The following is a 12,674-nucleotide window of genomic DNA, read 5'->3' on the forward strand; positions in this document are numbered from 1 at the left end:
TCAAACCACAGCGCTTTCATAAATGCAATGGTGTGTCTGTGATCACAAGTGGAAGAAGAGGAGAGAGAGGAAGAGAAAAGGGGGAAGGGTGTTTGCCCCCTGCAGGGCTGCTGATGGATGCAGGCCCCCAGGGTTAAGGGGAGGGCAACAGGACCCTGAGCCAGGACACAGAATAGCAGCTACCTGCCACTCATCTAACACAAATACTGACACAAATACACATAAGGACACATGCAAAAAGTTTTATTACAGTTTTCAGCCACAATACACACATTACCTCACACACTGACCCATGTAATGTTTCAACTGAGGTTACATGTTTAACTTGTCGCTGCACACAGATGTATATCCACATGTGCGCACATCCACGGAGCAGAGGAGGCTAATGAGAGGGAGGGGAGGAAACAGAAAAACAAACTATGTGCCAACATGAAGCCTGTCAGTAGAGCAGATAATAGATGAAATGTCACTCTCTTTTTAAACTGTCATTCAGTATAATGTCACTAAGAACACTGGGGGCAACCAGTGTTTTCCTACACCTAATAATTTCTGCTGCAGCACCCACTGGTGGCTTCAGTCTGTATGACATGCTTCACTGAAACCATCTTCTTTCAGTGGCTGGGGGGCTTTGGTTTAATGAGGTTTAAGGGTGTTCTTAACAAAAACTCATCAGAGCAAACCTGGACATTACTTATAATCTAAAAAAAAAAAAGAAGGAATGACTCCACCTGATCTAATTAACCCGCACCTCCTCATCCAACCGCCTCCTTTCAGACATCAAAGCGATATAAAGTTCTCACTGGCCATTTTAAGTCTTTAAGGGCTTTCTTAAATATAACTCGGGAGGCTGTGAGGTGTGAAGGTCACATACTGCTGTCTGCTTTGCCTTAATGAACCAATGTCTCCCTCTGCCATGAGATTAAGGCTTTAAAAGCCAGATAGTCACTGCAGTCTAGTTAAATGTTGCAGGAAAGAGAGGCTGTGGTCTTTATCAGATTTAGTTTTCTTTTTTAATTGTTTGTATTTGTATTTGGGTGTTTTTGTTTTGGTTTGTTTGTTCAATGTTTGCATCCCAGAACTGATCAACGCGAGCGTCTGCGGGGTCATCAAATCGCCTTTGTGACAAACAGGTAAAGCCCGCAGAAAAGTGTTCATCACCCTGATGCCTTATTGTAATTTACTGTATTTGTTTGGTGGTTTTAATTTTTCATGCAGTCCCTAGGGCAGCCAGGGCTCCTCCTCGCCTCTTTGTTCCTCAACAAAGTCCGGAGCGCTACTCAGGTAAAGAGATGTTTCGCATCAAGGCAAGGGAGGAAAGAGTGGGGCTGGGGGTGTGGGGGGTCGCTTTTGTTCTGTAGAAAAAGGGGGCTTGTTCTCAGTCTGCCATTTTTACCGGGGGTGTGTGAGCACTGAGCGAGAGGCTTGACACGGGAGCGTTGCGGGATGAGAGCAGAGAGAGGAGAGTCCTGTCTGTAGTCCAGCCATAGCCGAGCGGAGCTGCAGCATCGAGCCAGTGCAACAACACCGAGTAAGCTCACTCTGCAAACACACCTGAAGGCCGTAGAGGACCCACGAGGATTTATAAAGCAGGAGGAATATAGTGACGGGCTGTACGTAGAAACAAGAAAGAAACTTCATCGCAGAGCTTTTCTTCTCCAAGTGCACTTTGGGTAGCTCTGTGACAGACGCGGGCAGCTATACCTTAATGACACATTATGAGCACTAACTGCCGTTTCAACTGAGCAAGATTTTGTCGGCGAAGGTCACAGATGTAATGAAGAATGTGTCCCTTGTGCTTTTTTAAACCTGTCTGTCAGCGCATCTGACCGTTTTCTGGATCCCTTTGAAATCTTTGGACTTGGTTGCTTATTTTGTAGATTGTGTGCTCTTATTAACGGATCCTAGTAAAAATTGACTTCATCCAACATGCGACCCATCCCATCCAGGCTCAGCTGTGTGTGAGTGCTGTGCTGCTTAACCTCGACTCTTTACGCACTATTAATGTTTTTCCACGCAGCCCCGTATTAAGTCACTGAATGCACGGTATTCTTTCTTTTGCAGGTTTCTGCACTTATTTGCATTGTTCTACTACGCGCAGGTATGTCATTACTTCAATTTGTCTTTAAAATACTGCAAATTATTTTAGTTGCAAAAATAAGAATTAGGTTAAAAACCGTCAGTCCAAGCGAGCGATGCGCAGCAATCATAAAGAGAGGGGGAAAGGTAACATAACATGTTGTAATACGGCAGTATCGAATGGCTCCCACGGCGCGCGGCCTGCTGACAGGTTGCTGATGAACATATTGGCCCTGGCACAAGATGCTCGGGCACAGATTGGGGGTTGAAAGATCCAACGTTTCCGTTACCTCCACTCATTCCATCACAGCGGAACGCGACGGAGAGAGAGTGCAGTGAAAGAAAAACACACATTAAGAACGAAGTTAAAGTAGTTTCATATTATTTCACACCATGATGAATGAGTAGTCGGGCTTTTATTTCAATCATACGACGTCTTTTTTCTTCTTCTTCTGGGCATTGCGGCGCGCATTCTCCTGTATGCACAACCTGTTATCACACCGTGCGTCTTTTTGGAACCTGTTAATTTCATCTGGCAGCCGCTCTTCTGGAACTTGTTACAGTTACCCCCCACCACCACCCAAAAACACAAACAAACAAAAAACCCAAAGAAAGAAAGAAAGAAGTGAGAAAAACAAACGAACGCGTTTTCTCTCTGTTTCAAAGTCCCGTCAACGACCCGAAGCCGCGCGACCGACCTTGTAAATTTTAAATAAATAAGTAAGTAATGCCGTCTAATTTCTGACAGGTAACCAATCAGTCCCCGCCTAATTTCACGCAGCATGTAAGCGAACAGAGCAAAGTGACGGACCGCACGAGCCGCAGGTTGATCCGGATCTACCAGCTTTACAGCCGGACCAGCGGCAAACATGTACAGGTCCTGCCCAACAAGAAGATCAACGCCATGGCCGAGGATGGAGATGCGCACGGTAAGAGAAATCCAGTAACTCCTGCTGTAATAACTGCACCGACAACTCTCTAAAATCGCTTTCACGCCCCACACAGCGCAGAGACCGCGGAACCTGATTTATCTGCGTTCATTTAGGTAGATTTCAGTTATTTTTAAACATTACCATAATTTGTGCTTATCGAACTATAGTCTTACAAATGAAACCTGGTTCATTCTTTTTTAAGCTTTCGAAGCATTTGACATATTTCACAATTGTTTGTTTGGTTTTGTTTCTCACTGTAATTCAACCATATTAACAGTGAAAGGTGGGCCACTGTACTATATGGAAATTAAGAGAGAACATTAACATAGTTGCAAAATCACCTTTTGTATTTAAATGTCTGAAATTATTTTAAAAGAGTAAGATCCTTTAAACATCGTCAAGTACATTACGTGCATTATAAATGTGTCAGTTCGTTTCAATCATTAATCCTGGAGCCTGTGTTTCTGTCTTGTCTGAAGATGCTTAAATTTCCCAAGAAAGGCAACGATATCAACGTTATCTTCTTTTTTTAACTCAATACTAAGTATTACTTACTTAGTATTGAGTTACTTACTTGTAGCCTCTTTGCACTCTATCTGAATTCAGTCTGTACTATTCGAGGGGAAGAGGCCTAGAAAAATTGTCCAGTTGGCTGTGGATGGTGCTGGAGGCGATCCTCTAGAGATCATGCAGATCTGGAAGAGCTATTAGAAGCCATCCTACTTATGCCTCCTGAACATTTCCTGCATAGTTCTTGCTCCCATGTCAGCCCCCACCTTTAACCCTTCTCTGTCCTGCCTCAGAATCTAATGGGCCTCATCGAGCTTTACACTCTTTGTTTTATTTCGAGCACAGTCTTCCATGGAGCTAACCTACTTATTCTTTAAGCATCAATAGTGTTTAGTGTTCTTCTTACTACTGTCTGTACAGGAGCCTAAAATGTTGCTGCTGCAGAATGTGCATGTGTGTGTGTGTGTGTGTGTGTGTGTGTGTGTGTGTGTGTGTGTGTCCGAACTAGGATCACCTGAAGTACATTTTTGAATGAAAGAGAAAGTGAGAACGGGGAAGTCTGTGTGCTTTCTACATTCTCTCTGCCCATCGTTCAGCTCAGCTGTAACTGCTGCTTCTCAATAGTTAATCTATTTAAAACAATGTGACTGTTGAAACATTGTTTATTTAATGTTATAGACAATCTGCTGTTGTCTTAAGGTGCTCTGAAATAATATCTGTGTGAATGTCAGATGAATGCACTGCAAACACAGGAGATATAAAAATACTGTGCACTATTTCAACAGGAGAATTTACTAATATTTTTTGTATTTGGGTAAAAAAGTAACATAAACATGAAAATCCTGTATTTCCTATGTCTTTCAGTACTTTTCAGGATATAGAGATAAATGTGCCGCTCTATGCATGAGGTCAGTGCTGAATTATTTGAAAAGGGAGTCTTAATGAGACTGCCAGGATCGCCTCTTTAGGTTTCAAAGGCTCAGGAGACACGTGGTTTTATCATTTTGCAAAAATTCCAACTTGCATGAATCCCCAGGAATGGTCCCATAGGCTTCACTGTGAATGAGAGTATGTATGCTTGGAAATACATGCAAGCGTTTTTGTGTGTGTTTTTGATTCATTTTTTCTGGTTGCATAGTCTGCAAAGTCATTTATTCAGAGCTTAATGTTTAAGCAAAATGTCTAACAAAAGGCACAGAAACCGTCTCTGTGTTGTAGTTGCTGACTGAACTCTTTTGTCTGATCTCTGTAGCTAAACTCATTGTGGAAACAGATACTTTTGGAAGTCGAGTGCGCATCAGGGGAGCTGAGACTGACCTATACATCTGCATGAACAAGAGAGGGAAGCTCATTGGCAAGGTGAGGCTCAAAGCTGATTTCAGCCAGCTCATGGTCCAACGACTCACTAGCTGATTCTAAATGATAATGGATGGAGCAGTACAGCTCAAGAAAATACTGCTCCATCCACTGCTTTAAGCAGACCTCGGGAGAAATTTGCAGAGATCAGAGAAATCAAATAGATTTCTTTGATATAAAAGAATCAGACAGAACTTTGACCACATGACTGAAAGGGTCATGTATCCAGGGTCCAGATGGCCTAGCATGTCAGAGAATAAGTCATTTGTTTGTCACATTAATGAAAATTATTCCATATTAGTGATGCTTTTAATCAATAACATCAGCAACAGTCATTTTTGATTTACTCGTTTTATTTCATTATTTTTTTCTGTGAATAAATCACATTAAAAGCAAAACAAAGACTAAACCTGGAAACAGCTTCTTCCTCACACTAAATGTCAGAGTGACTATTATCCTGGTCAAAAAATAAATAAATCATAAAATTAATGGCGCATTAGAAAAAATAATAATACTAATTGATTAATTCTATCAATCAAGCTAATCTATAACATTATTCAGTGCAATCCCATTTCATTTCACATTCATATATTATACAGTAAAGATCCCACAATATTAGAGAGACAACCCTAACAACCCCATGGGCAAGCAGGAAGGAAAGTTTCCTGTAACAAAGAGAAACAGGCAGAACGAGGCTGCCTGTGGGGGTGAGGGGAAAGAGACCCATGGTTTAAAATTAATTACTAATGATTACATACAGTAGTGGTGTCCAAACACATGAAGAGTGAAAAAGAAACACTGCATCATGGGAAGCCCCAGCAGCCAAGTCCCATTGCAGCATCACCTCATCCAGCCCCGACTGCAAGCTTCATCAAAAAGAAAACCTTTAAGTGTACTCTTAAAAGTAGGGATGTCAACCCAGTCCAAACTGGGAGCTGGTTCCACTGGTTGGCTGGTTTAGGGAAAAGTTTAATAATCTGAGTTTTGATCAAACAGTGGTCAACATTATTTAATGCAACAGGACGAGCACAGAACCAAACACTTTATCAAGTCTAGTATTAGTGGGAAAGTAATTATCGACGTTTACTCAGAAAGCTTAATCACAGAGACGTGTCGATATCAATACGAGGAGTTTTTTAAAGTTGCTGTACAGAAAGATAAATCTGTGGGACAACTATGAATATGTTTTTAAAAACTGGTTAAAAGAAATTCATGGACTCATTGATAACTGAAGTTGACTTTATGTGATCCTGACTAAACTTATTTTAAAGTAAATAAGATGTCCAAGCTTTACAAAAGGCGTTTTTCATAGACAATGAATTATCTAAATATATACATTAATATTAAACTATCATTATTACATTTTTACAGGTAATTTATTGTCAATACAGAGTTATAATGACACTGGCATCAACAGCTGTCACAGTTTTGACAAAACATACGCTGTGTGGCCAGAAGTGTACACACAATTATTATAAATGTTATGGTAAATTTGCTTTTAACAGTTTCTTTGAACTGTTGATTTTCCAAAGTGGAATGAATGTACAGAACACACCTTCAATCATTTTAAAAAACAAGAATTGGGTTTGAATTTATTTGGGATTTTCTCCAATCCACACATGGCCAAAAGTAATCGTATGGACTCAAATATAGATGCACACTCACTTATGTCTTTTAATTTGACAAGGCCCAGGCCTTTTAAAATCACATTAGTGATCAGGACTGACTACAGCTGGTAGTTTCTCTTTGCAACATAAAAATAACTTGCTTGAGAGCAACGCTTGTAACAATGTGTCTAAGGAGCTCAGTGAAGATTTGCACAAAGTGGGAGGGTCTCTTGGAGCCATTTCTAAACAGTTGCAGATTCCATGATCATCTGTTCAAGCAGTTATATGTAATTAGTGATTTAGATGTGTCATCTTTCTGGAAGTCCTAGGAGAAACCCAAACTTTTGTCCTCAGATGGAAAAGAATTTGCCCAAGATATTCAGGAACAACCAGGACTCAAGCCTGCCATAAGGGAAAGCTGCTGCAATGCCAGCATCACCGCCCATAATGAAACCAGCTTTACATTGCCATGGACGGAGACTGTGACAACACCTTCAAGCTTAACTTGAAGCAGGATTCACTGGGGCTGTTTTACTGCCAGTGATACTGGTACGTGGCACAAAATGGGTGAAATAAAGGAGAAAGAGGATTACCTCCTAATTCTTTAACTTTACATCATATCGACAGATGGTGGAAACTCAGACACAGCTGGGTGTTCCAACAGGACAATGATCCCAAACACACATAAAAACTGGTTTTGGAATAAATAAACTAGGCTGACATTAACATGGGCATGTGGACTATACTTAAAAGTCAGGTTCATACCAGTAAACCAGCCAGATAAGAAAAGTGGTCAAATATCCAACCAGAATTATGTTAGAAGCTTGCTGATGGGTATCAAAAGCATTTTCGTCCTATTCCAGGAAACAGGTTTAGCTAACGACCCGAGATGAGGGGAATTCTGGGTTCTCAGTTCCAGAACGAGAGTTAACTTTAACCCTGAGTCACTTACCAGGGTAACAGACGCTGCGACGTAACCTGGTCGCGGGCAGGTTCTCTTCTACGAACTGAGTTTCTCTCTGACTCCTCCCCTCCTGCTGCACCTGCACCAGCTGGTGTGAAGTTGAGACTGAAGTGATTTCAAAACTTTAAAACTGAACTAAATGTATTAAAGTGAGTTTTTAGTAGACCGATTAGAACACAGATCTGGCGGTGGTACATGCCGTGTAGGGGCCTGTCCTTCCATGATGGTTCCTCCTCTAACTCCTCTTCTTTCTGGGGTCTTGGGAGATGTCAGTAACTTCTTTTCCTGCTTTGGCCAGTTTATTACCCCAGCAGGGTATCTGATGACCAGCAGTCGGTGTTGATTGCCCAGATTGTTTTCTTCCCATTCAGCTGACTCCTCAGGACTTGCCTTACTCTCTGCAGGTTTTTGGTGGTTGTGGCTTTCCTCTTCATGGTTTCCATTTCCCCGTGGGATTCCCAGCTGCTTGTAGCTGTCCTCAGTGTATGCTTTCTGGTAGTGCAATCCACTCAGTTCTGATTACCTTCCCTCTCCTTGTTGTTCTCCAATCCGAATGACATTCCGATGTTGTTGCTGTAGATCCTAGTTTGATCCATACAGCTTGATGTCATTCATGTAGAGAAGGCAGCTAACGATTGCACCATTCCATAGTCAGTATCCATAATGATCTCACTGAGGCAGAACAGGCCTATGCAGAACAGCAGTGGGGACAGGGCACCTCCTTTGTAAATCCTGCACTTGATGGTGACCTGTGCAATTGTCTTGAATTTGGCCTGTAGTGTTGTTCACCACATCCTCGTTGAATTCCTGATGAAGGTTCTTAGGGCCCTGTTGGTCTTGTACAGTTCAAGCCATTCCAGGATCCCCGTGTCAGGGATTGAATCAAAGGCTTTCTTGTAGTAAATCTCGGTGGTGCAGCGACTGGTCTTCTCTGCTCTGTCTTGAGGAGTCAGCTGAATTGGAAAAACAACATCCAGGCAATCAGCACCAATGCCCTGATGGTCATCAGATACTTTGCTGGAATAATAAGCTGGTCAGAGGAAGCGATAGCACCCTGTGACATTAAGACAAGAAAGCTCCTTACCATGCAAGGAGGGTTTCTCCCCAAGTCCATCACCCTGAGGCTGTACATTAAGTAGAAGGAAGGAGGTCGAGGACTAGTGAGTGTCAAAACCACTAGGATAAAACAACAAAGACCAATGAGTACACCAGGAAGATGGCCACAACTGATCGTGTGCTTAGTGAATATGTCAGGCAGCAAAAACCAGAGAAAGAAGAGAAGCAAGAACAGGAACCATCATAGAAGGACGAGCCCCTGCACGGCACGTACTACTGGCTGATACCGAAACATGCTACTAATGGCTGAAGAAAGCTGGACTGAAAGACAGCACAGAGGCACGAATCAAAACAGCACAAGAACAAACTGTAAGCACAAGATCTATAGACGCTGGACCCTAACTCACCAGGCAAGAGCCCAGGAGCAGGCTGTGCAGATACCCCGGAGACAATCCAGCACACAACCACAGGATGCAAGACGCTAGCACACAGGGCATATACGCATAACCCAGTGGCCGGTATAGTAGACAGGAACATCTGGGTTCTTTTTTTTCCTGATTCTGAAGGACATGGCTTTCATCTGCTCATCTTTTGCAGATATTTTTACATGTGCCACTTCTTCTTTTATCCTCCACTTGTCCAGTTTCTTCAACTATTTCTTCACACCATGCTGAGATATGCCAACATTTCCCTTAATAGCTCTTTGGGAATCACCTTGTTGGTGCACAACTATTACTTTATGGTTCTTAAATTGTTATCTTTGGCATTTAGATTTAACAAAAGACATGGAAACAAACTATGTGTTTTTGTAAATGGTTGCTAGTAACAACATGCTTAAAGATACAACTGAAAAACTGGTTCTTTTTGAAGTTGGCCGTTATGTGTAGATACAACGCTGGTTTAGCCTTTTTTATGCTCGTATTATTCATAGGTCAGTGTTAGGTGGCCTAACAGACAGACTGAAAATGACTGAAGAAGACCTTCGGAAAGCCCATAGAGTTATTACTAAGGACCACTTTTAAAAGTTACAAAAGTCTGGCTCTTTGGAAGGGTTAGAAATAAAGAAATGCGGGCTGGCTCAGGACTCTTCCACAATACTGCATTTAACGTTGTCATGTGAGATGTGTCTTAGTGGGTGACTGCCTGACCTCTCTCACTGTGATGGCTAATAAACAGAGCTGCCAGCCTTTCTGTAACCCTACCACACACACACACACACGCTCCACCCACCCAGCACCCTACCTTGAACACCATCTGCCCCAAGCTACCGGCCCAGTCACCACCTACCTCACCCGCAGTATATGTGTGCGTGCATATGCGTGTGTGTGCTTGTGTTGAAGAATTGACAGAAAGTGTGTGTTTTCAGTGTGTGTACAGGAGTGTGCCAGGACTATTTTTAACACACTCTGTACAGTAGGCCAGGACTGCGTGCTAGTGCAGTTTCAGAGAACTACACTGTACACTTTGTCTCATCTTTTTTTACTTTATGATGTTACCAACTGGACATCACACGTTCATCCATACGTCACCCATCTTTCATAGCCTGCCTTTTATTGTCGTAAAGACCTGATGTAACCTGGAACTTAAATTCAATGGGATTCACTGAACTCTGCAGACCTGGGGGTGATGTGTGTTTAAGCATCTACTGATTGTTATTCTGGCTGACCAGAGCTGTTAAATTTAACCACAAATGCAACAGGAAGTCAAACCTGGAATGAAAGTGACACTTAGGGTCTGATTAAGGCTTTAGGACAGGAAGGTGTGCGCTGCTGCAACTGGCCCACAAGGGTTGCTGGAGGTCTGTTGAAGGGGGAGAATAGTGATCTTCCTCTGTTTGATTTGTAATGACTGTAGCATACGCTGCACATTTGAGGGGAAGGTTTTCAGTCTGCAAATCTTCAACATCTTTTGTGAATATCCTCTTTTTTCTGTCATTTGTGATTTTGCAGGAAAACGGACAAGGCCGTGACTGTATCTTCACCGAAATCGTTCTGGAGAACAACTACACGGCGCTGAAGAACGTCCGTTATGAGGGCTGGTACATGGCTTTCACTCGTCGGGGGCGTCCACGGAAGGGCTCACGGACACGCCAGCACCAACGTGAAGTCCACTTCATGAAGAGGCTGCCAAAGGGGCACCAGCCCACCCATCCGAGCCACCACCGGCCTTTTGACTTCATCCACTACCCTTTCAGTCAAAGGACTAAGCGTACGTGATACCCGTCAGAGAATAAAACGGAAAAGTCAGAGAAAAAGGAGAACCTGACTGGATTTCTCTTCTCTCCCCAAAAACCTCTGGAGACAGTTTTATACTGATAAATATGATACCTTGATGAGTAGTTTATTTTTTGTAAAGTAAAAAAAGCCACACAAAGACAAAAAACATATATTTTTGTACTCCGGGTTTTTAGTACTGACTTGTGTAAAAAAGTAAAGAAAAAGAAAAGTTTGTTTTTAATCCTCATGACTGTGTTTGACTTTTTGAGGATATCGTTTTAGTAGAGTGCCCTGTGTTGATTATTGTTCGTTGTTTTTATCAGTGGAGTCACTTCTTGGACTCTTGCCTGCTGCTCAAGGAGACTTGAAGGACCCTGATTGACCTCACTGCCAGGGAACGCTATATTCAGACACACAAACTGTCTCGTAGTGTACAGGAGGCAACAAGGACTATAATCAGAATTATTTGTTGGTAACACTGCAGTCCACACTTTTTGCTGGGCGCTGCGTCCTGACTGGGATTGCTCATTATCTCGCTCACACAGTTCAACCAAACAGACATTCACTAGCATTGAATGGAACAACATGGCAGCTATACTTGATATTCACAGGCTTGTGTTCTGACTGTTTTGTCTCGATGTGTACAAAATGCATTGAAGTGTAAGTGTAATCCACGGACACATCCCCTAACCCTTTGTCTTCTCGTTGCTCGCTGAATGTCTGTTTTTATACATATATAAATATATTTTTATTTGAGGATGTGTAAAATAATTTTACGGATGATTTATTTATTTAAAACGTGTAATAAATGCACATTAGAATACCGAAGCTCGTGTTTGGTACGTGCTTGCTTGGGATCCATTTGTGAAACCTTGGAAAGTCAGACATGTTGCTGACTGGCCTCATCCCCCTACAGCCACACACTGTAATGAGTAATGAAGCTGACCGATTGCAGAGTGTGTGTCTTCCAATGTCTCCGTACGTATGGCATTAGAGTTCACTGGTTGATGAGGATAACACCAATTTGCCTTCACAGGAAGCAGAACTCCTCTGTTTTGTACCTGCTTGCATGTTGCACAGTGCTTTCCTCCACTGTTATTAGAATACAAAATGACAGAGGCTCTGTACATCCCCATAGTCGTCCTATCTATGTTTATTCAATTTTATTTTCCTTAAGCAAAACACATAGATAAGTCAAATAATAGACCGATAAGTCATACCCAAGTAACACACTCTACTGTAGCGAGGGTAACATTGTTGCTCATGTTGGGTAGACATCACAGTTTGGCTCATTCTGCTGGTCTGTAGGTGTATTTCATTTCCTTTTCTTATTCATTTCCAGACATCTTACAGGAGAAAGACCTTGAGGAGGTTTTTTGGGGACTGGGAAACTTATGGCCCTGGTTGAGTTGAAGGAGTAAGCCACGACAGCTCACTTTCAATAACTAGAACCAAAGAGATTCAGTTTCTCTTCACCCATCTCCCCCACCCACCCTGGATATCACTTAGCCTCCCCACATTATACTGTTATGGTTTGGCAGAACTGTGGAGAGGTTTTGTTTCTCTCTGTCTTCCACGTCTTTGTTAATTACTCTTAGGTGAAATGGTTGGGCTCTTTTACACCTCAGCCTTCTAGGGCGGAGCCATCCTTCCTACACCTTTCTGCAATAAGTAGCAAGTATATGAAGGTCATGTAGTGCCACAGTTCTCCGCTAGACTGTCCCTGCAAACACGTTAATGCTTAAGCATCCTTTTAATCTGTTTTGAATAAATTAGTGAGCTTAATTTGTGCATCTCTAGTACCAGTCTTTATCCCTGCAGCAGCATGGCAACCACAAAAACAACTCTTTATTTCAGTTGAAATAGGGTGGTATTTTCCAGATTTGCACAGTTTCAATGAAAAAATGTCTTCTCACAACAAAAGTATCCATCAGTACTTGACAAAAAAGTCAATAAA

The 12,674-nt window shown here is 42.2% G+C and overlaps 1 protein-coding gene across 1 annotated transcript; it reads left to right on the top strand.

Moving 5' to 3' along the window:
- The first annotated feature begins 394 nt into the window (after positions 1 to 394).
- Positions 395 to 11,974, top strand: fgf8a (fibroblast growth factor 8a). The gene is made up of 5 exons (XM_040033970.1): positions 395 to 1,958; positions 2,062 to 2,098; positions 2,825 to 3,005; positions 4,771 to 4,877; positions 10,451 to 11,974. The coding sequence occupies exons 1-5, from the start codon at positions 1,927 to 1,929 to the stop codon at positions 10,715 to 10,717; spliced, it is 624 nt and encodes a 207-aa protein (XP_039889904.1). The 5' UTR covers positions 395 to 1,926; the 3' UTR covers positions 10,718 to 11,974.
- Positions 11,975 to 12,674: the final 700 nt, after the last annotated feature.

Source organism: Simochromis diagramma, unplaced genomic scaffold (assembly GCF_900408965.1).
Source record: "Simochromis diagramma unplaced genomic scaffold, fSimDia1.1 OVJJ01000176.1, whole genome shotgun sequence".
In the NCBI taxonomy this organism is placed as follows: domain Eukaryota; kingdom Metazoa; phylum Chordata; class Actinopteri; order Cichliformes; family Cichlidae; genus Simochromis; species Simochromis diagramma.